Genomic DNA, 24862 nt, shown 5'->3' with positions numbered 1-24862 from the left:
CCGAGTGCTGTTTTGAATGCTTGTCTTATCATAACATTAAGCTTGGCAATTTCGGCGGGTTTCAGACTTAGATAGGGTGTTCCGTAAGCAATTCGACTGATGACAATAGCCTGTATTACGCGGATAGTATCCTTTTCTTTCAGCCCTGAGCGTCTTTGGGAAAGTGGTAGCGTGTATGATGCGAGCGGCCAGCCGCTGTTGCAGCCGTGAAGAAGTCCAGAAGCAGTAGGCTAACGTAACTGTTTACTTCATAGCGAAAGGTGAGCCGAAGCCAAAAAAAAACAATGCCCCGACGGGCGAGGTTACAATACAGGACTCGAGCAGAGCGACCGCATGGATTCGCTGCTCAGACAGGAATGAATTTCAGCGCTTGGGCGGCTTCTATTTTATACCCAAAAGCCGCAACGGTCAAAACGCCAACAAGTAGCAACACGCCACGAACGTCACAGACACACACAACGCTCTTTCCACAGTTCGTGAGTCATCGGTAGCCTCGGCGCACGTTGAGTCCGAGAGAGGGGAAAGAGTGTCCTTGAAACATGCTGAGACATGCCTCGCCGGGCCGGCAACCGTCGAAGTTTGAAGCGCGTTGAAAGCGAGACGACTGGGCCGGGCATGTCGAGGCGTGAATGTATGACTCACCTGACGGCTGTGGGGCGCACACCCGTGAAGTATGCCTGGGCGTGCCGCTGGCAACCGCCCGAGGCGCGTTGCAAAGCGAGGCGTCTGGCCCGGCATGTCGAGACACGAAAGTATGATTCACCGACACGCTGGCGCCTGACGGCAGAAAGGCGCACGTGGTGGCTTCGCTGCCCAGCCGTGAGTGATGCGGGAAAATACGGCGGCGTTGGCCGATTCGTAACAGGGGTCATCGGCATAAATGGCGTGCCGTAAGTTGGGGATGTTTAGGAGCTGGAGAGGCAGGTCTTTCATGGCCAGATTAAAAAGCAATGGCGAGATTACCGAGCCTTGTGGTGTTCCTTTTGGGCATACTGGGAATGTATCAGATCGTAGGTGTCCAATCGGTGCGGTCGGTGAGGAAGGTTTTGACGTATTCGTATAATCTTTCCCCGCAATTTATGGAGTTCAAGCCTTGCAATATGCCTCAATGCGAGACGTGGTCAAATGCTCCTTTAATGTCAATTGCCAATATAGAGTGTGTGTGCTGATTTGAAAGCCGTTGAATTACCTCTTCTTTCAGCCGCAACAGTACGTCCTGTGTGAACAGATGTGGTTGGAAACCGTACATTGTGTGAGGGAAGTAATCGTTGTCTTCTATGTACGTTGAAAGGCGGTTGTGTACTAAGTGCTACAGCAGTTTACTTACGCATGATATCCGCGAAATGGGCCGGAGATTCTTCGGGACTAATGGTTTGCCTGCCTTGGGAATTAGAGTGACGTCGGCATGTTTTCACGGCGGCGGTAAGATGCCTGTTGTCCACTGGCTATTGATGTAGTCCAAGAGTTGATCTAGTGTTAGCGGGTCGAGGTTGCGTAGTAATTTGTTGGGTACTTGATCACGACCGGGGGCGGTGTTCCAAGTGAAGTTTCTTGTTACCGCATCTATTTCCTGTATGGTGAAGGGGGCATCCAGATCTTGGTTAGGGTTACCAGTATATGTAGGTTGCACGGATATGTTGTGCATCGTCGTAGCCTTTAGGGGTACCATGATTTCATTAAGTAAGTCCTGTTCAGTACCGCGGTAGTTATGGATAAGTCTTCGAATTTCGTGGCTGATGGCAGTTTTTGTTTCTTGAGTACCCATGAGAGTCCTCAGGAGATTCCATGTTTTGCGTGTACCAAGTGTCCCCTGTAGTTTATCGCAAAATTGCGCCCAGTTTTGTCGGCTTATGTGGTTCGCGGATTCTCCTGCTTCTTTAGTTAGCTTTGCAATGCGGAGTATAACCTTGCGGTTTGTTTTTCTATTTTTCCAGCGTTTTATCAGTCCTTGACGGGCATCCCAAAGGTGCTGGAGGTGGGTGTCAACAGCGGAGTAATCTTGCGTCAGCGGATGCTCTCTGGTGTGCTTTTTGAGCAGGCCTAGCAGCTCCTTGGTCCACTCTTCTAGATTTCGGATTGGATTATCCGGTGTTTCTTCTCGGAATTTCTTCCAGTCTGTTATGCGAGATGTACCCAGTCTTTGGTTCCCACGTGACCGATTTCGAATCTGGAGTTCTATTGTGTAATGGTCGCTGCCAAGAGTTTCTGTGAGACAGCGCCATGAAAAATCTGTTATATTGCGCGTGAGCGTTAAGTCTGGTGAGGTGTCTCGGGAAACACTATTGCCAATTCTTGTGGGTGTATGAGGTTGGTTTCAGAGGGTTAGACAACTTTGCTGGATTGCTTCCTGTAACAGGGTACCTTTGCGGGTGTTACGGGCATAACCCCAAGACGTATGAGGCGCATTTAAGTCCCCTACTATTGCCAGCTGGTTTCCTTTGGCCCGTATGGTGGCTTCTTTCATCAAGGAGTTAATTCCCGGTAGATGCCCAGAGGGTGGACTGTAGATATTAAGGAGGTAAAGGCTGCTTGGCTGTTTCTTATTGGACGGAAGGAGCTCCACGAATGCGTAATCTATGGTTGTTGAGAGTGCGTGTAGCTGGCAGTCCGTGTGTTTCGCACCAGTATTGCCGTACGGGCCTGTGGGGTTGCGCAAAAAGCACTGTAGTCTCCAAGGGCAACCTGATTGACGTCTACTTCCTGCAGGGCTATGATGTCCGGAAAACATTGCTGTGAAAATTGTAGCAATGAACTCTTCTTATTTCGGAATGAACAACGATTCCATTGCCATGACCATGTTGTTTCGGGCGGGGGTCTAACCCGCGTTATGTAGAGAGCATTGAAGACTCGCCATCGTCCCAGCTAGATTCGGCCGGGCCTTTTGGGCTCTGTGATAGAGGGCTGTGTTTAGGTGTCTTGAGCCGCTTGCTCTTGTTTGCCTCTAAGACCGTGAGCCCCTCGTCAAGTTTTTGGTATTTGGTCTGGAACTTCTGAACCGCGGCGTGAATGAATCGTTTAAGATCTTCGAATGATGACAGTAGAGTCGTGTTTGTGGGAGGGTATGGCGGTTGTGCCGTACGTGGTTGAGGCGCTCGTGTTTTCAGAGGTTGGAGCTGTGGTAATTACTGTGTTGGTATTATCAAAAGTCCTGGTTATTTCCGGTGATGTGGCTTGACGTTGCATTTAGGCTCGGAGTTCAGCTATTTGTTGCTCCAGAATGAACTGCTTTGACTTCTCTTCCATTAAGGCTTTGAGCGGAGCGTTTTCTTGCCTTATTGCTTCATTTTGTGCATCGTGATTGGAGAGGGTGGGGAGTTGGGGTGTTTCGCGTAGAGGGAGAGGGGGAAACTGTGTCAGCAGTGGGTGGATAAGCGGCAACAGCCGACCAGCTCACCTGTGGTTGTTGGTGGCGGGTTTCCAGGGCAGTAGGATGCAGGTGGTGCTGCACAGGTTGGTATCGATGATATTGGTTGTCCTGAAGTTTCAGTTCACGTTCACGCACTCGGAGGGGTGGTGGTGGATGTCTAAGTTTGCGTTTACAGTCCTTGCTGGCTGTTGGATGCTCTAGTCCGCAAAGCTGACACTTTGGCTTACACGTGTGGTCCGGCACAGGGTTCTTTGCATGACACTGTTTGCATATGTCCACTTGTGGATTGGGGCACACGTCCTGTCGGTGCCCGAGAGCACCACACAGGGAGCAGCACTGGTACGTTCGCCTATAAGGTTTGCAGCGTGTGAGCATGTCATACGCCCTTACGTAGAAGGGCACGTGTGGGCCTTCAAATGTGATGACTGCTGTGGTCGAGGCGCCGAGAATTCTTGCATCTAGGATGGTTGGTCCAGCTGTGACGATGGCTTCGCGCAGTTGGTCCGGTGTGGTTCCGGTGTCAATGCCATGTATAATCCCTCGAACAGTACCGGGCGGTGGTTTCAGATATGCGGTGACCTCGAAGGTGGTGGTTCCAAGCTTCAGGGTCGTGATACGCCGTAGAGCTTCTACGCAGTCTTCGTCTGGTGTGCTCACAGGGACGAGATTTTGCTGAGCTTGTGGTTGCGTGATGACTTGAGCGTATAATCGGCGTTCTGGGATCCCGCTAGCTTGTTGGATGCTGCGCATGAGTTGTCTGTCGGGTCATGCCGCGATTTGGAGTCCCGAGCGCGGGCGAAAGACGATCTTATAGTCGCTTTCAGGGAGTTTGGGTGCAGGCGGGATACGAAGTAGTGGTATTTGCTTACTTGTAAGTCCCGCTTGTGCTGCAGGTGGTGGCGGCTGCTTCTGTGACTGGTGCTCTCGTAGGATTTGTCGCCATGTTTTGGGAGAGTTCGGCCGCTGAGTGGGTCGAATTTCATTGTTTCTTCGGCAGCGGGGCTCATGGTTGCTGGGTTTGGCTGCATACGGACATCGCCTCCTGTATTATTACAATGCCAAACGCATCGCGCGCTTCCCAATGGGAGTGAGTGGTACGCCTGCAGTGCCCACATGTCGCGAGGTGGGGCGCCGAGCTGAACTGGGATCACGCAACCGTAACTGACTTCGAGAGTGGCTTGTGCCTGGTTGCCAAGGCAACCGATGTTTGAGATTGTCAAAGAAATGGCGCTCGCGCCAGCGCTAGAAAGCTCAGAGCCGCTGCGGAGCATGTTTTGCCAACGTTGCCGCTCTTCACCACGCGTCGCCCCAAGCTGAACTGGTCACATGATTGAAGCGCTGGGAAGGCTACCGATTGGGGGAGAGACTAGTAGAAGGAGTAGAAGGAGAAGGCTTGGTTGGCACGTTCGGGCTGATGCGTTTGGCATTTTAAAAATACAGGAGGCGATGATACGGAGCGCAGCTGGCGCGGAGAGCAGCGCCAGAGGCCGGCGTGGCTGTTCTTTGGCTTCCTAGGCCTGAGAGGGCCTAGCAGCCGCCGTGGCGTGGTCCGGTCTTCAGATGTTGGCTGTGGTCCCGTGAGGGGACCGAACTGACCTTGGGTGGTGTCCAGGCGTGTCGGATGACATTACGGATCCGATGGGAGGGTTTTCAGCTAGTGCCGGGCAGTATTTCGGCGTGAAACAACTTTGATGAAGGGAGCCCATGCGAAGCGGGTTTGCGCTGCTTGGCCTCTTAGCGGAGGAATCCTCTACAGTTCATGAAATTTGTGTGGTAGCAGTTTCCGAGCCAAATGGACTAGTCAATTTGCAAATTTTCATGGTGAACACCATTATGTACCGGCAACATTTACAAAAAAGTGCTCTTGCAATTTTGAAGTCCTTCAAAGCATCTGGTTTACGAGGTATGCATGTCATGCCTGTTAGGCTACAAGCAAATATAGACATGCTCCTCTTAATTGCGCCCTGTATACACGCATTACACTGAATTTATTCGAAATAACTTGGAGGAAGCCCCTAATTTCGGGGCAAAGTTTACTCCAGAGTGAAGTTAGTTTTTTCCCAGGATATTAATTTTATTTAATTTCTATCAAAACAATCGCTGCAGGCAAATATGTGTCTCGTGAGTATACATATATAAGCAACTTTGAAATTTCAACTACATGGTGTCTGAGAGAAAGGGTACAAAGCGTATGCGAATGTTGAAGATAAGGCCGTCGACGTAACGTAAAATTAAAATCACATTTTGAGGGTTTTTGTGCCGAAGTGACTGCTGGGCTATGGGGCGCGCCGTATTGGAATCATTACGACCACTTGGGGGTATTCCTTTAATGTGCGCAGAAATTTCGACACACGGCCGGGCGTCTTCATTTTTCGCTTCCACAAGAAAAACGGCCGACCTTGCCCGGATCGAGCTCGCGTCCTTGAGCCCAGCAGCCTTGCCAGTCAGCCACCGCGGCGGGCTGTCGGTGTAACGTGAGAGGGCTTCGGTGGCAGAACCTATGCGAGTAACTATGTAGTGAGAACTGTAGCTTCTTACTGAATATTTGGGCTTAGTAGAATCAACTGAACTGCATATATATGCACATGTGCACATGGCAAGAATTTACCGACAAAGTCGGCTAACTTAGCAAAAACGGGATCGCATGAGTGGGGTGCGCTTCCATATTTCTGGTTGGTGCTCTGCGGTACCAAAGTATACCTGTTATATTAGCTACACAGGCTGCTTATGGTGGAAATCGAGTGTGTTTCCAAACTCTTTATACCCAGTCAGAGTCACATTTGACAGGCGGTGCTTGTACCCACTTTACTGTTGAGTACCCAGCGTTGCTGTAGAGAACACAAGGCTGGTTGCTCTGAAGCTTCCAAGCCCTTTATCCTATAAAATTACAGGGGGCGCTTGTACCCTCTGTCCGGGGGATGCTTTCGGTACCAAAGACCTCCTACTGCCACGTTGTAAACCCGCGTACCACGGATAGGTCCCAAGGGTTGTAGTCCCTGTCAGGGCCGAAGCCTCAGGGCAGAACGTTTAGCCGGGGATTCACTTCTACCATCTTGACCGTATTGGCAGCCGTTGCTTCCCGGTAGGGCAAGAACCCGACGGTCACTTTCAATGCTACGATCAACGTTCACGAACTCTGATTCCGCCTGTGCAGGACTGCCGCCACACTGCATCAGCCCGAAAATCTCCCGCCCTCACCAGGGAGGGTTCGAGGGGATCACAATAAGTGAAGGTAGCTTTCCAAGCGCGTAATTTCAAAGGTACGCACTCGACCACAGGCACTTGTACTCCTTTTACAGATGGGTATCCTGTGGTGCTGAAGTACCTTTATAAATTCAGGCTAGTGCTCGAGCAGCCTGCTTGTGGTGCAGCATCCTTTACCCCTCGCGAACACACACAAAAAAAAGGACAAAAAATTGCCTCTAGCGTTTCTAACGCGACCACGCAGAAGCGGGTGCAGCAGGGAGTCAGGTGTGCTGCGCCCCAGTATCTAGACCCTAATGTCAGGAAAGTTATTGAACCACCTCACTGAATGTCTGTGCGTCCCATGCGCCGGCTGTCTACGGCATCGCTGCGGAGTCATAGTCAAATCGACTATAGCCAAGCAGTATTTAACAGCACTTACTAAGCATGACGAAGCATGTTTAATGATGGCGTCGATGAGAGGCGAGGTAAGAGCAGAATAAAAAATTTCCCCGCATTTCCCCGAGGGGAAGAATGTGAAAGTGCGAATGCATGAGTTGAATTTGCGCGGTTCGGTAATGTTCGCGAAAGAGAGATCACACACACACACACCACTACAAAGAAAGAAAGATGCATTTATTCACAGACACCTATTTGTGTTGTCGTTGTACTTGATTGCTAGAGCGGATCTCAGCTTTGAAATTTCGTGTCAGTACTCCTTTAAGCGGGTGCATTAGCCCTTCTCACGCCCGATTCCTGGCCAATCCCCCACGTGGGTATGTGCCATGTCAGCGGCCAGGCAGCGCGCGCCCATCTCCCCCCGTTGCCAAGGAAGACGAGGAGATTCCTGGCCAATCCCCCACGTGGGTATGTGCCATGTCAGCGGCCAGGCAGCGCGCGCCCATCTCCCCCCGTTGCCAAGGAAGACGAGGAGCGCGCGCACCCGCAGCTGTTGCTATGTGGACGGACGGCGGTCACCGGAATTCAGGGTCGCTTATAAAGTGCATTCGCACTTAAAAAAGACAAAGGTAAATATTCTGCCCGGAAAACAATAAAAAGCCGTTGTCTGACGCTGTCGGCACGAGTGGCACGAACTGTGTTCGCCAGAAAAGAAAGTGCAGCGAAGACGATGCGACTATGAATGATACGTACTAAAGGAGAATGCCCCAAGTACGAAATTTCTGTTCAAAGTTTTTTTCACATTCTAAGCGTATAATTTTTGTTCAGCATGCCGAAAAGCCAACTTAGTGTTTTGAAGGGTAAATAATTAAGTGGGAATACTAAATTGAAGATGGAAGTTTTATTATTCGATGGGTAGTCCTAGGAAGTTTGGGGGTAGGAGGGGTGAGGTCGGGGGGGGGGGGGGGGGGTGATAGTATGGTCGTGGTACAGGAACAAACCTCACACGCGCAAAGTCGGCGTCCTCAGTTGTATTACTAAAGCTTTTTTTTTTAATTCTTTCATCCCGCGTACGTCCAATGACTGGAACCACCTTCCACGAGGCATTGTAGAAATTAACGATGTCAATTTGTTTCGCTCTGCATTGTGTAGTGTTACTTGAATAAGTCTTGTTTTGTGCACGTGCAATTTCTTACGCGTGAAATGTATTTAAATTACTGTATTACTCCCGAAATGTATGTACGTGTACAAATTAATATGTCTGTAGAAATGTGTCGAGTATGTTCTTCTACATTGGTCGAGCCAGCTTGGTAATTTTTTTAAATACCTGCCTGTTCTCATGCTTTTTCCCCCTTAAACCCACTCCCCTCTGTAATGTATTACCCTGAAGGTACCAATAAATAAATAAATAAATAAATAAATAAATAAATAAATAAATAAATAAATAAATAAATAAAAGACATTTTAAGAACTTAGGTGTATTTAATTTTTTTTCTTCAACCTCACAAACTCCGTCAAGGAAGAAGACATTAGACGCGGAAATCGTACGGAACTTGACAAAGTTTGTTTAATAATGTCTCGTACTGAAGCTAGCCGGCCTCACGCGATTAGGTGGCCTTGAGTGACAAAACAACCCACTAAAATGATTCGGTCTGTGCTGCATTTCTTACGGCCTTAACATTCACGTGTGTCTGCTGCACCACAACACGCCTGAAATAGCATTCATAGCTCTAGGTGAAAGAGGCGAAGTAAGTCAATTACGAGGCTCTGTATACGATGTCGTCCGAAAAATGAGGTCTGCGCTGTGACATTACGCAGTGCAATAATGTCATTTTGCGTCGTGTCACATCACAGCACAGACTACGTTCTTTAACTATAGATAATAAACGTTTCCTTTTGCTATCCAACAAATTTTCTCCCTTAGATGCAGCAATCGGTTGTTCGAATGCATTGTGGGAAAAAGATACACACGTACATCATACAGAATGTGGAAACATTGTGGAGAGGTTTCACAGTGTGCTTTGCTGCCTTAAATTGCATTGCAAGTTTTGCTTGTTTCCTACTCATTTCTGCGAGCTTTCAGCCATCTAGGTCAATTAATGATCCGCGAGGTTTTGCAGAGACCATTGGAAAATCTTTCGACGAACCAAGTTACTGCACGGAAAAGTGGCACGGTAAGACGTTAGCCAAAAAAAGTCGAAATGAGCCGGGTTTGAACACACGACACCTCGATCGAATTCGAAGTCAGGGTCGGCTGCTGCTTGAGCCAGCCGCGTAGCGATCGTATGTGTATCTGCATGAGCGTGAAAAGCGCAATGATTTATGTTCGTGCGAACTTAAGCAATTTACTTGCAAAACTTTCTGTGTGCCTGCTTTGCCACAATTTACCTACCCCACAAATCGCTGCGTTCAAAGAAGCCAATCTGACAAATAATACAAGGCAAGATTGAGCCTCAAACTGCTGGGACATCGTGCAATGCCGACCTCATTGCTCCAATTGCGTATTGTCCTGCGCCAGAAGACATTTTTTCGGGTCAAAGCATACGCTGGTCCAGGAACTCGTTTTATCGCAGCGTATGATAATCATTCATCTGCGCTGCGATGAAACCAACCGACGTGGTCGAGAGGGCACGCGGAAAGCATCGGAAACTCCCAAAAGCTCTAAAAAAAAGACAAAAGCAGCGCCGGCGCCACCTGGTAACGGCCTTTTAAAATAAACTGAGCAGGTGAAAGCAAAATTGATTATGCATTACTAAAATGTCCAAAAATAAGGGGTAGGTGAAACGCATTCGTTTCTTGTTGTCTTGGCCCCAGCTGACTGCTATCCCATGTATCGCTTCTTCGAATCCCGGCTTGACGCGAGCGAATTCGCTTTCCTTTTCGTTCATTTTTAGTTATTTGTTTATTTCTTTCTTTGTTGAGGGCGTACATACGGCATATTAAAATGCTGGTTCTCGCGAATATGAGCGTGCTTCTTCAATAGTTTGTCTAAAACGCTCCTAATCAGTGATGACGGTGGCTTGGGCAGCATTACATTGACGAAGCCGTCCCAAAATCGAGCGCTGTCGCCTCCTTCATGTAGTGAAAGCGTGGTGAACGAGCGGCGAGCAGCCTCCGTTTAGAACGACGAAGAGCCTACAATTAAATTTAACTGATTTAATGCATGGCTAGAAGAGAACAGCGATGACACAGGAGCAGCGCCCTGGCGCGCTTACAGCATGGCAGTTGATAGGGCAGAGCAACGCTCTGAACAAGAGCCCGGGTCGAGCCAACTCGGCTCGCCGAAAAGCGAGAATTTATAACCAGAAGTCCCTACGAACCAGAGCCTTTCAGCGCGTTTCGCACGTCACCAATAAATACAAACACTCAAAAACACCCTCCGCAGGTATCGTGATACGTCCGCAGAAGCCGCTGTATGCTGTGCCGGAGAAAGGGAGGTAAAGGAGGGGTGCAACAGACCCCCGAATCGAACTAACACCAATAAAAGCACTCCTGCGGAGCCGGAGAGGCGATGAGTGAGTCGCCGCCGCTGTCAGCGGCCGTCCCACAAGGTTCTGGCCGCGCGTTATTTTTGAAGTCACGTTATCGCTGCAAGCCTATTTCTCCTCCCATCATCAATGCTAGGCGGAAAGCAACAAGGCGCGCAGATGCACTGTGCGCTGTCGAAGACCACGCATCGCGTAAACACGCGCGCACACATACAGTCGATTTGTAGCAGCAGGCAAGTCATTCCGGTCTCTAGCGGCACACAGAAAAAAGCGATTGGAGAAATTTAGTGGAGCGAGTCTGTGCAGGATACACTGCATTAGGATGGCCTGTGCGAAAAATGCAATGGAATCTTCTGGTGTGCTGATTAACGATGGGTCAAGAATGAAAAAAAAAAAACTTTTGATAAAGACAAATATGAGCTGCCCTGCGCCGGGAAACATGAGTGGAAAGTTGAAGCTGTGCTTAGATCGGCGGAGATGTTTGAATAACGAGAGCACTCGGAAAGTACACATATTGTTGCGCGATTCTGGACGGATTCAAGAACGTTAGTCAAGCTATAGCTCAGGATCAAAAATGGCCTTAGCGAATTCAAATTTGGGCTGAACGAAAGTTAAGTATGCGCGTAGTTTAATAAAATGACGTTAAGGTGATATTACGGCGGAGATATGTAAGCAAACAGTAGATACATTAATTACACAATTATTACGTTTAGACCAAGTCGCGTGAGATATGCACACCAAGGTATTTTAACAAATCGGCAGCGTCGATCGAACGATTATTAATGGTGTAATTTGTAAGTGGTAATTACGGCGACTATTGCAGGATATTAGGTTTGTTTCAGAAACGTTTCGAAGCATGAGCAAAGTGTCAAGGGCCAAATACACTGTGGTAGAGCGACGCCTTTCCACTCACGTTTTTCCTCTCTTGAAACCGGTCCACCAGCTGGCAGAACCGGTTTTGGAGAGGGAAAAAATGCGTGCGGAAAGGCGTCGCTCTTCGCGCATGTGTTCGGCCCTAGAGTCACTAATTAGTTTAGTGACACTATTTGACCCTTTACACCACAGCTGTATGCGGCTAAAATCAACCTGAAGAGCCGAAGTGACAAAAGTGTTAGTGATTGGACAATAAATAAATCATCTTTGAAGAGACGAATGTAAGAGGAGATATTGGGAGGCAAGTCACTATTATATTATATCAAAAAAGAAGTGGCCCCAGGGCTGCTTATTTGTTATGGCTGCTGCATATTTCGCGAAATTGTGATTAGCGTAATCGCGCGAGTATAGAGGTAACTACAAATTGAATACAAAAGACTTCGAGAACGGCGCACAGCCTGTCGGCGATGCGAGATTGGGATCCCGCCACTGGTACAAAGTGTTGTGCAAAACATTGTAATGCCACTGTCTTAGAAAACTCAATGTGAGCATCGCCGGTCGACTTCTTAAAGCGAAGCTTTCAGCCTCTCACTGATGTCGCCTGTAGTCCACCCAAAACGCACTGCAGGAAGTCCATTTTTCTCTGACGATGATTATGAGCGCAAGTGAAATGAAAAAAATTAAATAGCCTACCACGGTCGCAATCGAACCTGGGTCTGTCGCGTTATGTAGCCGACGTCTATACGATTGCACCACCCCAGCGGGCCCACATTACACCGCCTTACCATACACACACTGCGTTACCACCATACTAGTCATCATAAATAAATAGGGTCCGTTCACTTCTGGGTTGGTTCGTTTAGTGTTGGACTTGATTTTGGAAGCTTCGCGTTTCCCTATCGCTGTCGTTGAGACAGAGGGGTAGTTGTTTTTATTTCATTTTTTCTGATTGAAGTATTCGAGAGAAAAAAATCATGTTAGTTTAACCACACGGAGCCCCTTGTACGCATGAAAAGGTGTCGGAGTATGAATGTGTTCGCGCACCGCAAAGTTTAACATAACCCATCTAAATTGGCGCAGTAGAAACAGAACAATCGGCTAGCGCAGCAGACTCCTCATGGTGCACTTCAGTGCAGACCTACCGTGCTGTTCACATTGACCTTGCTGCGCCTCGCGCAAAACCCTTCGAGATTCGCCACGAGAGTGACCCTTGTAGCGCACCCAGACTGCCAGTGCAAAATCAGGCCCTGAGCTTCAACATGATGGCATTTGCTGCAGCGGGGTCTGCGGGGGCTCCTGGCAGTTGCGACCGCACGGTGTCGCGAGACGTGGAGATCGTGCGATCGCCGGGCTTCCCGGGCGACTACCCGGCGGGAGCCCGCTGTGTGTACCGGTTGAGGAGGTCACGGCCCAGCGTGTGCCAGCTGCGTTTGGACCTGGTCGACTTCGACGTCGAAGACGCTCCCGACTGTGCAGCCGACGCCCTTCTCATCGAGAGCACGGGGGAGCGTCTCTGCGGCTTCCGGTCGTCCAGCTCCCGAGGCGAGTAGCCCGAGCCCGCAAACCCCTCACCGTGTATCGCTAAACACCATCGGGCAGGACGCGTACGGGCTTACCAGCTGGGATACCATGGGTGCGCAACCTGTAGTGTAGGGCAGGTGGGATGTTCCTGCGGCTGTGCACTAGTGGGCCAAATTGCAGTTGCTGTCACGTGATGTACAACATCGCCAGACAGCCACAAAAGTTGCAAAGTCTAACAAAGAACAGGAGTACAGCGATAGCATCTTTAGGCTGGAGCATCGGTGCGGTAGAGCGGATGAAGTCAGTGCGGAGAAACGGAGGTGCTAGGTCGCGAGTACGCACACGCAGTTGACTCCGTGTCTCTCCCAATAAATGATTTGCGCACACATGGTGCACACGTGATCCACGCAACATAAAATCACCGTTCAGCCGTCTGACACTTCTGACAGTGGATTCACTTACGCACACCTGCGTGAGCTGGCTGCGCCGTGCACCGAGCTTAGTAATGTAATGGGGTTCTGAGATGCCTTCCACGGCTTAGTGTTTCCACGTCTTTCTGTGCTGCGACACACAGACAGGCGGTCGGACGAACGGAGAAGTGGTGGGTCATTTCGGTTTTGCTACGTTAGTCGAGGCAATGACCCACGTTGTCCCTATTCAGGAACGGTATTATGATCCATACCTTCATCAGAAACAGGGGTATATCACTGAGGGGAATCGTGAACCCTAACCTCAGGAGGTAGAATGCGCCTTATCCAGTGAAGAGCGGGGCAATTCATTTGTCTGTAAAGGAATACACACATCCCCTGCCATTGATGCGCTTACCAATTGCTTCCAAAAAGGCAATAACCCTTTTTTTTTTTTCATTGGTTGATCATCAGTACCTGATGTGGCAAAACACTGCTTGGGAAATTCTGCTATACAGTACTTTGGAATCAACCTCCTTGTTTGGAATGCCCCCACGAAAAGAGTCCTCTGTTTAGCGGCCAACCTCCATGCAGCGAAAAACTGGCGAAGAGGCGAAGAACGCCCGGCCTTGGGCTTCGAACAAATACCTACTCAGCAGCGATCTGCCACTACGTAGGCCAGAGGGAGGGGGGCGGGGAGAAGGCGGCGTACGCTGCCGCCAGAAGCAACCAGGCCTACCTACCTACTATAGAGCTGCAGCACAAGACTGCATCCAATCACGGTTTTCTGCCTTCGCAGTGCACTCCGGGCGTGTGCTCCCAGCGCTTCTTTTTCCCGGGTAGCGCGGCTTTCTTCCTCCTCACGTCCGCAAAAATGGACAGCAGTGATTGCTCGTGGGGTGGCCGGCAGCGAACGCCCACCGCCCGATATCTGCCTGGATGGATACCCGGTGAACAGCTGTTTTCTTTGACGCCGACGGTGTCGTTCAGCACTGCTTCACCGGGTTTTCGATGCACGGAGAGTGGCTCTTCTGGGACAGATCACCAACGAATACCCTTTTTAAGTGCAGAGCACTTGATGCGCTCGCCTTGTCGTCCTAGCTCGCTCGCTCGACCCATAGAGTTGGCTCGACCCAAGTATATAGAGACCAAGGCGGCGTCCCGGGGTAATGCTGTTGTTCGCGGAGTATCCCAGAGGCTTCGAAAGCCAAGCGGTTTATGTAGTCATAAGCGTTTAAAACTCGTGAAACGCTGGCGCTTGTCGTATACATCTACCCGTTGTTTAGCGCAAAGAAAACTATAGGTACATTTGAGGAAAAATATACGTAATTAACCGGCAGCGCCCGCGTTCCTTCGGCTAAGGACGCCCGTTGGGTTAGTTTTTACGATAGTAAACGAAAAATGGGACCGTGCAACGCCGGCACGTGCGGAGAGAAAAGCACAAAGAGAACAGAACTCCCGCTGGCGCAGTTTCAGGCAGAGGGCGCAAGAGCACTGCGAAGGTGGGAAATTTGAATTACATGGGGTGGTAGCAGTAAGCGGATAACGGCGGTACAGCCCATTATGACGAATCACTGCTCTGCACTTCCGACAGCTTTCAGATTGAGTGGAACGGCTTTATTTGTACGACGCTGATGGCTGGGAAGCCGTCGCCGGGCGCCGTTCGCCACTACCTCGCCGGTTTTTCGCTGCATCAAGGTTGGCCTTAGTCATTCGTCGGGGCTCAAATTTCGCGGAAGATCGCATTCTGCTGTTTATTTGACCGTGGGATATAATGTATACCTTGCTCCATGCAAAGATGAGTCCGTGCGTATGTGCGTTATAGCATCCTCATCGTGATCGTAGTTGTAAAAATGTCAACAGAAAGCGCCCTTTGTGTTGTCCGTCCCTCCGTCTGTGCGCCACGAAAACACCTGCGGTACTCCTCCTAGTGAAAGTGCGGAGTTAGACATGCAAACACAAAACTTATCTTCAAGTTTTCCTTCTTCCAGCACAAACACCAACGAAATCACACATCCTGCGTACTGTACAATTCCATTCACAGGTAAACAGGGGCAGAGGGGAAGTGCAACCTGTTTTTCGCGTAGAAACGTTGCTAGATGCCGTATCACGACTTCGTCTCAGAATGAGGGAGGAATACGCTGGAAGGACCACTATCGCCCGTCGCTCTCTGAAGTCGCTTAGTTTCGTCCTGCGCAGTGCTTCATTTCCCGCGAGAGGCCGACGAGCTGCGCCTGGTGTTCACCTCCGACTTCACCACCACCCGGAAGGGCTTCGAGATCAAGATCACACAGAGCGACATTGGCTGCACGCGGGCACCGCTCGGTGAGTGATCAAGCACGCCCACGGCGTGCTTTTTTATTTTCACCCAAGTTCTGAGTTACCTATCTTCCTGTGGCAACTGTGCAACATCGCGATGGTGAACGCTTACTGTGGTTTAACTGTTCAACTGTGGATTCATACAACCGCACTGCACGCTGTCAGCAGTGGCGTCCTTCGTGGAATGTCTATTCGCGCCTTTCATGATTATATTTATTTGTTTGTTTGTTTTTTGTTTGTTTGATTTTCCTCACTGGCCCAAGAGCATGAGCAAGGCGTCTACCATTCACTAGTCCCGAGATAACCTGGGCAGCATAAAACAAACGTATTAGTACGCGAGAGTTCTTGCAATCCGATTCTACGTCAAAATGTAGGCGCTGTGACGAAACATGAATCAGACCCATAGCATCGCCGTAAAAAGAGCGAAAGAGCATGGCGTAGCCATTGCCCCCGGGATTGATGCGCCACTATCTGGACGCATTATGGCGCTGTTAATTATCAAGACGGATAATTTTGTCTCATTCTACCAGTGCTTGCTACTTAGCGGGCACTCGCGGTAGTAGATAGAGGCTATTTTTGTTATTCCAGCACAATTAAGCTGCTGAAATAAAACGAATGGAATTGACTCGATCAATCGAACCAAGGCAGCTGTTTGCAGTTCATCTATACCAGGGCCTGACAAAGATTAACCTTTCGGGAACCGGGGGTGGGCGTCAGCACCATGCAGCATGTTCAGAAAAGGCCCGGGTATAGATGAGCGCACGCCCTGTAGCCATGGGTAGTACTGATTCCGAGTCATTAGAAATCCCCTAATGCTCTCCGCCCTTGGACTCACCGCTGGAGTCGGCTTTTTTTTAGCTTACAAAGTCTTTGCGCAATTACTTCGCCCCCCACCAGAGCTGGAAACTGATAGGACCCGCAGCAGTGCTCCACTACAGGACGCACTGCACTTAAGCACATATGTGGATGTCACTTGACATAGAAACTGCGGATAACAGGGAGTGCGCAAAAAGGAACCGAGCGATATGGGGCGCAGGTCCGGCCGTGGGACGCCCCGGCGGCGAAGGGGTTCCCGCACAGCCGTCGAGCTGCGGCCGGCTGCACTACGACGGCGGCGTGCTGGAGAGCCCGCGGCACCCGTTCGCGTACCCGGCCAACCTGGACTGCCGCTACTGGATACACCGGGCCAGCCCCAGCGTTTGCCGGGCGCAGCTCACGTTCGGCCGCTTCGACGTTGGCGTGCAGCGGAGCGGCCACTGCCCCGCCGACTACCTCGACATCCAGGGCACGCGCTACTGCGGCCGCCGAGACGGGCAGACGAGTGAGTGCGCGGACGGACACCTCACGCGCCCATCGAATTTCGCCGGCGAATGGGCCATTTTTATCCCTAAATAGACAAGCGCAAGCTGACCTCTATCGGTATAGTACAGCAGTGCCGTAAATACAAATGAAATACACCACTCGCGACAGCATCAGTTGCTTGTTGACGGAGAAAATTCTATACGCGTGAAAAGGGGTATCGTCGCAACGTGCATTTTTTCGCACTGCATACGAGCTGTGATGTCACAACTTGCGAGTGGTGTAACAGGATTAACGGAGCTTGTCAATGAGTTTTTTCTGAACCAAACATTAAGGCAAAGATGTGTAAATGCAAAAATAAATGTATGGGAAAACTTCCGGCGAGCGCATGCTTTCTAAAAGCCGCAAATTTCACCTTTTAAACATCTCACAGCTAATATTTGCAAGATATGTTGCAGTTTTTGTTTCGTCATGCGTTTTTAGTTGTCTTATATAAGGACAATCAAGAGATTTGTGCGGGTGAACGCGAGAGTATCGGCCCTGTTTGCTCCCCGGGCCTATATTACATACGACAACCACCGGCAAAAGCCTGCTGGCAATCGGCTAAGCGCTGTAAAGCCTCCAGCGTACGTTACTGACCGCCTCGCTGGGGGACTCCAGCGGGTTTTTATACACCTTCTCCAATTGGCGGCAGCACCGCCCTTGCTTGATTGGCTAGACGGTCTTTCATCACGCTGCGCACCCACGGCAACACCGTGGTTCAGCTTCCCCGCAACACACTCGATCGACCATCCCATGCAGCCAACGATGAAATCTCGGCGAATGACGATGTCAAGCATACGACTTGAAGTTTAGTCGGCGCTGTGGCATCGCGAGATGCAAGCACGGCGTTCTGCATTGCCCGATGCCACCACGCAGATCACATTACTGTCACTCGCCGAGTTTGGTTCGTTCGCGGCATGAATTGGCCACTCGAGTGCAGTGTGGTGAAGATGAAAAATAAACCATCCCTTCCTAAAGAAAGGTGAGAGAAGCGGGGAAGCTTTCTAATACCAAAACTGCGTCGGAAGTGCGTCAGAACCTTCGCTAAAAGAGCGTCCAACCTTCGCTGAAAGTGCGCCCAATCGACCGCCAAACCTTCGAAGACTCTAGTCGCAAACAAATGACGAAAAGGGGCGTCGCTGTAGAGCTGCCGCCTTTCTTGAATTATGGCGAAACTACAGTTCTGAGCAGTCTTATTTTATTTTATTTTTTCTGCATTATGCTGGCACAGCTTTCACCAGTGCTCCCTTTGTAGCTTTGTTTCTAACGAAGAACCCGTTCAAATTCAAGAATTTTTGAGAAACCCTTGTCAGCTAATTAAAATGATGTCCCGGCAGGTGGCCTTGCGAAAGATTGCAACAAACGGTAAAAATTTTGTGTACGCAAACGAGAACGGCGTAGAGCGAATACCACCCGAACTTCTTCCCTGAATATACTTTTCTTTGCTGAGTAGAAATCATGGTTTAAACTGACTTCTGCAGGTTGGCCTGACACCGAGCATATTTTTTCGTCCTTCAAGGCACTATGCAGCCTTCTCACGAAAGATTCCCTGCGAGTTGAAGTCAGAGCTCGGGCGTTAATGTCCTTCGTAATGCGAGTGAAATGAATTGGTTGCATTCTTATTTTGGCGTGACTTATTGCAGCTTACCTATCGCTTTATTTCGCTAGGTAATGGATTTTGAAGCCTAAATTCTTTCTAAGGTTCAGGGCAATAGGGCCAAACACACTTTGCGACATCCTCACGAATACCGTGCCCATTGCCGTCTCACAGTCTGGCAATGTTGTTCGGTGTTACCTCATTGCAGCAAATTTTAACGCTAGCATATTTCATGGATGCCGTACACTTGGTTTTTCTTCGGGCGCGATTTATTTGGGATATACATATTTACAGCTGGCTAAATACCACTCTGCACACATGCGATCGAATGCCTCATCATAGCCGATGTAACCAAGCCGAGAGAAGACGGTGGGGGTCGTTTCTCTTGTGCATTGAATTTTAACCCTATTAGCTTGACCTCAGGAGTGACGCAGTGCGACGGCCGAAACGAACCCTTCGGCGGCTTGCACTCCACGCAGTCATAGTGGACTTTCCTCGGGGCCGCGATTCGATCGAGCTCAAGTTGCACACGGACGGCGTGTACGAGCGCCCAGGCTTCCGCATCGATGTCAAGCAGGTCTCCAGCGGCTGCCTGGCGACGCCCCTGCCTGGCGAAGGTGAGCGCCGTCAATCGTACAACTGCGTAACTTTTGTGCCGCCACATTTAAAATGCCCGAAAAGCGCGTTCGTATAACTTTACGTGTGATTGAAACGTTGTTCAGGCTGTGTTTCCAAAGTCCAGTGGTTGTGAAAGTCACCAATATGCGTTCAATAAGCTCAGTGCAGTGCGGATCTCACCCAGCGACCGTCACAGGGCCAACGGAGGTCATTATGACGGCATCTTTTAGCGCCAGATTTCAAATTAATTGCTTTCTTTTAATTCTACACGCTTAATCCAGCTGTTATCCATGCACACCTCTCCAAATTTTACTGAAGACTGCTTACATCAGGTTGGCGGAAGAGCAAAAAAAAAATGGATACCATCCTGCCCTGCGAAAGTGGATGTCCAGCGCAGCTGTTGCAAACCAGTACACACGCTGATGGGGGAGGGTATGAAATGTTCCTCGTTGTCTCGGCGGGCTTGTCGCTTGCACTGGGCTTCTCTGGCGGCAAATGCTGGGTCCTGACGCACTGCTGGGTCCTGCCGAGCCTGACTCATGCGCTAGCCCTCGAATGACGTCAACCCCCGCCCATTCCGAGAGATGCTGCAAACTTAATCTTTACCAGAACACAGAAAGGGGGGGGGGGGGGGGGGGGTTCACCGCCGCCTTATCAACCATCATGTGGTTTCGGTGCTTGATTTGTGGTTTTTTTTTCTTTGCACGAAGACTGAGCTCTATGCTGCGCGTCTTTATTATCCTGACGCATGCGCTCGGCGTCATGGGCGTTAACTGCTGGGTCCTGCCCGGGTTTTTTTGTTTACCACACGAAATTTTCCGACCTACGAAAGGCTACCAGCTTCCCTGTAAAAAAAAATATTTTTATTGCCTGTCACCTGTTATGTTATGCCACTTCTTAGCACGGGCGCTTGTTAGTCGCATGGTAAAGACCACACGGCTGGGTCACGTGTGATCCCGTTTGAAACATATATCTGCGGTGAAAGAACTATGCTCCTCGCATTCTTTGAAGCCTGCAAAAAGAGCGGACGGCTGGCACCAGTTTCCACATGTTTTAGGAAGATGATGGACGAAGTTGGCATCTACAAAAAATTATATCTAGAGAAGAGCTACAACCGCCTCAAATACACCCCCTATTGGGAAAAGGTGGTCTATTTGAGTTACATTTGTAAAAAAGTAACGAACATAGATATTAGCATAGTTCGTTGTGGCCATTGAGCAAAACATTAGTTGCTTACAAGACAGCCTACCTCAGTTTCATAGTGGAAGATCCTATATTTAAAAACCCACCACGTGGTGTCATTTAGTCAGGCGAACACAAATACAGGTGTGGTCTATGTGCTGAATTCAAAACAAAGTGGTCTATTGCTGCTGTTCGGCCCGTGTTGTTCTGGCCTTCTGCCTACACCCCAACACAATGGCTAACTGACAAAGCAGTTAGCTAAACTACTGAAGTACCCGCCGCGGTGGCTCAGTGGCTAAGGCGTTGCGCTGCTGAGCACGAGGTCGCGGGTTCGATTCCCGGCCGCGGCGGCCGCTTTTCTGATGGAGGCGAAAAGCAAAAACGCCCGTGTGTACGAGATTTCGGCGCACGATAAAGATCCCCAGGTGGTCAAAATTAATCCGGAGCCCTCCACTACGGCGTGCCTCATCGCCTGCGTTGCGTCGGCGCGTTAAACCCCACAATCAATCAATTAAACTACTGAAGTTTTCCCGTTACATTTTTTAAGTAACTAATTTTGATACGCTACAAGGGGGAGAATGAAGCCTCGTCAGAAAAACGGTTTCGTTTGTTGCTCCGAAAAAGTATAATTTTGCTTATAGCTCTAAAACCAGAAATCATCCGCTTTCACAGCTCCAGGCACGCGAACTACATGCCATAAGGCGCTAAGTTAACGTATGCTGGGCACATGCAAGCCGCGACAAAGAGTGAACGATCCCGAGACTTTGGTAGGTGTGGCAGGGATTACGTACTTACTGTAGGGAAAATAACCCCGACCTGTTAATTATAAAGGTTCGTTTTGTAATTGCGCTTGCTCATGTGTTCGTCGGTGTGAGCTAACAAACATCCTTACCTTGGCGACTCTGTCTCCGCTGGCGCAATAATAAATGAGCATTCTGATTGGGCATAGCCTAGCACGGCATTGACCAAAAAAATTCCCCCGCATTTCCCCGAGGGGGAGAATGTGAAAGTGCGAATGCACGGTTGTCGGCCCGCTTGCGGCGCTTGCGCTCGGCCCCCGCAGCCCACCGCCTCGCCGCCTTCTCTTCCATCTCTTCCATCGGGTTTGTAGTATCACGTGTACACCACGCAGTTATCAAGCCGCTATAACGCCGCTGAGTCGCCAACGCACGCCGCTGACGACGTAGTTTGAATGCGTTAAAGATATAAGGCGCGTCACTAACACTGATATCACCGTCGCGTCCGTGGCTTGGTCGGTAGAGCGTCGCGCTGCGGCCGCAGAGTCCTCGGATCGAAACCTGGCGCCGGATGCTGTTTCTTTTTTAAATATAGAGGAGCACTGCGGACGCCGCCGCCGCCGCCGCCGCCGCCGGCGGTGGATGGTTTGGGGTCGCTTATAAAGTGCATTCGCACTTAAAAGCTAAATGCTCTCCTTTTACTGCGATGCTGTCTTAACATTCATTGGCAGTTTCCTCTGTGATCCCGTACTTCAAAATACTATTAAACAAAATCGGAAGAACCTATAAAATGGGTGAAGAAAAAGATCATCATCCATCGATGCCCATTTAACGGACTTCACTCCTTCCACTGGAACGAATGCTTCAACGACTTCTGGGTGCGCCGAACAAGTGACAGAAAAAAAAAAACAAGGATGGGATAAATGGGGAGAGAGGTGCACGGTAAGAAAATATGCTATTTGTATCGAAGGGGAAGAGTCAGTATGACAGTAGTGTAAGGCTCAAAGTAGCGCGTAGTAACTAACAGCTAGCGCAAGACGCACGCGCACATCAAAAAAGATACAATGTCAACTATCTATCTCTTAAGCTTGAATAACTAAGCATGATATTTTAATTGGGAAGATGGTGGCTTTGATTAGTTGTTGAAATTACTGCAAGGGTTGTTCTCTATCCGGATAACCACCCAAATGCTTCAGCACGAGAGAGAATGACATGAAGGTAACTTCAACCTATACTTTCTTAAAACTCTGAAACAACAGAAACAAAAAGAAAGAAAAGTCTTTTAAATTTGTACCGCTTTGTGCTGGTGACCGAGTTGCTTTCACGATGTTTCTAAGCACGAAGGGGGGGGGGGGGGGGAGAGGAAGGAGGAGGTTTACCGAGCTCGGTGGAGTGTCGATCGTTCTCTCCGTGTGTCCCCCAATCGCCGCGAAGCGCTCTTACCATGGCGAAAGGGCCAGTGACCCGGTGGGATAATTCCATGTACAAAGCTGTCTCTCTGAGTGTGCGTGTGCCGAATTGGGTGTGGCGTCGCTGTAACCACCCACCTTGAAGTAACCGGAAGCACGCAGCTGGTATTATCACAGCGAGAAGAAAACCTGGCAGTGGTATAAGTAGGTCAACAGCCTTCACTGAACACATAATGCGCGAGGCAACAGTTCTCGGTCATTTTGCTTATCCTGTTAAAGACGCCTGTAAGGCAGGCTTCACGATTAAAAGTGACGCAATGAAGTACCGCAGTGAAGGGCTGATAGGCTGGTATAATGACATTCTCATGAGAGTGACCTGCGTGCCATCGAGTCAGCTGCGCGGACTGAGAGGCACGCTACCCCGTACAAAGACGTGCCATATATGCCGTGCCGTACTGCAGCCTGCGACCAGCTGATCACGGGCGAGGTCTTCCAGCTGATGAGCCCAGGGTTCCGGCGCGGCGGCTACCCTGGTGGCATCCACTGCGTGTACACGCTGCGGAAGCACAACTTCCGCGTGTGCGCGCTCGAGGTGAAGATGGACGCCTTCGAGCTGGAGCAAGATCCGGGATGTTCCAAGGACTACCTACAGTTCGGCACGCTCCGATTCTGCGGCAAGCAGGCGTACGGTGCAACAAGTGAGTCGCCAGCGGTCTTCGCGTTACCGAGGACCTGAAGGGTTGCATACTTCTGTTACGGCGTAGTTGATGCCTGCGATCGGCTGACGTGATCTTAGACGAAAAGTAAGCTAGATACCCCTGCACTCCAAGACAATCTTGTGGTTCAATTTCACGACAGCCCACTCGATTGACCCGTCTATGCAACCAACAATGAAATTTCGGCGAATGACAATGTCTAGCAAACAATCTCATTAAAAGCTCGTTTCGCATCATATATCACCACGCAATGCAAGCATGAGCTTCTGCATTATGCACTGCAACAGAGCAGACCACATTTTTTAGTCGAATTGTACGCCCGTTGCTGTAATTCGTCGAATTCGCTTTCTTCCCGGCCTGGATTGGTCTCTCGAGTGCATTGTGGTGAAGCTGAACAACGGGATTGTCAAAATGCCCGCTTAACAAGTAAGGTTTCAAAGTGGGCTTTCTTGCTTTTGCCATGTATGCATTGACGCTGAAAAGGACACCAAAGTTTGGCCCATGAGTCACATTTAGTCTGCGGACCACAGCGTATGTGCTGCGTGTCATGCTTGGCTAGCGTACTCGTAAAGCCAGCCTACTCGGCAGCCTCTGAAAAAAGACCTCTTTTGACAGCCACCTTTTAGAACCTTTTAGCGACCTTTGACAGCTACAACCTTTTAGAAGACAAATCAGCCACGACGTGCGTGCCGCGACTCTTCCACCGGCTTGATTTTTCAAGGGCGATTCGATGCGTCCGTTTTTCCAGGGACGATCGAGTTCCTCGACGACGAGATGAAGATCCAGTTCCACACAAATCCCACGGTCAGCGGCGCGGGTTTCCTGCTAACCGGCAAGCAAGTGACGTGTTAGCCGCCTGGCTTACCCCGAATCCGCACCTTATTTTGCAGTTTATTAAACGAGCTTGTTTTCATGTTGTGTGCATAGCCCTTTTCCTCTGCGATCTTCGTTACCATGCTGTAGATTATTAATGTCTGCAAGGTGGGCGTTCGAGAGCGTAGCTCAAGCTTAAAGGGACACTGAAGTGAATTTGTCTAGCTCGCGTTTTTGCTTGCACTGCGTAGACTGGCTCAAATTAGCACACTTTTCATCGTTTATTCGGTTGACAAATCGGTAATTATTTTACAAAGCGCGAAAGAAGAAAAACTACCATGCGCGGTTTGCGGCGGCCGCACCAACTAAAGCTGTGACGTTAGGAGGAGCGGACACCGTGATTGGACGATGCCCAAGGTGAGCAACCAAACAAGTTTCGTTTTCGGTTCTGTAAAACACAACCGTTGGCGTTGTTGGATGGGCATTCTCAATAACTCAGTAATCATCGTACCGCGCTTCTGCCATGTTGTCAGCTGTAAAAATGCATAAAGATAAGCCTCCTAGGACGGATTGGAATCGTAGCATTCACTAGCCGAAACCTACGCAGTGCATGAACGCCCTCCGCGTACCCGCAGACGCCCAAATGTCATGCGCTTTTCCCCCATATTTGGAGCTTGCCTCCCTCATGCCTGTATCGTAAAAAGCGTGTTCGCACCAGGCCAAGGGTCTGTTCATTCTGGCCTGTGCCCACTGCCTGCAAGCAGTCGGTGCTTATGGCAACAGCACGCCAACGAGAACTCGCTAGCACGCCAGTGCCAGGCTGCGCGAGTTCTACGGACTAGTTCGTGGAGCAGTGAACGTTGCGGCCCAAAAAAAGGTGAACTCAATATAG

The 24862-nt window shown here is 49.8% G+C and overlaps 1 protein-coding gene across 2 annotated transcripts in view; it reads left to right on the top strand.

Annotated features, from left to right (window-relative positions):
- LOC144154957 (tolloid-like protein 1) overlaps positions 1–24070 on the top strand; it is a 68332-nt gene extending 44262 nt beyond the window's left edge. For both annotated transcript variants that reach the window (XM_077686113.1, XM_077686114.1), the window contains 6 exons: positions 12589–12852; positions 15438–15563; positions 16594–16878; positions 18975–19112; positions 22903–23139; positions 23906–24070. In XM_077686113.1, coding sequence (XP_077542239.1) covers positions 12589–12852; positions 15438–15563; positions 16594–16878; positions 18975–19112; positions 22903–23139; positions 23906–24009 — 1154 coding nt within the window. In that variant the 3' untranslated portion in view covers positions 24010–24070. The remainder of the gene's footprint in view (positions 1–12588; positions 12853–15437; positions 15564–16593; positions 16879–18974; positions 19113–22902; positions 23140–23905) is intronic.
- The last annotated feature ends 792 nt before the right edge of the window (positions 24071–24862 follow it).

The sequence above is a fragment of the Haemaphysalis longicornis genome, unplaced genomic scaffold (assembly GCF_048455015.1).
Source record: "Haemaphysalis longicornis isolate Haplotype H1 unplaced genomic scaffold, Haemaphysalis longicornis Haplotype H1 scaffold_1, whole genome shotgun sequence".
In the NCBI taxonomy this organism is placed as follows: Eukaryota; Metazoa; Arthropoda; class Arachnida; order Ixodida; family Ixodidae; genus Haemaphysalis; species Haemaphysalis longicornis.
Note: the sequence above shows the minus strand (reverse complement) of the source record. Positions and strands in the feature narration are given on the sequence as shown.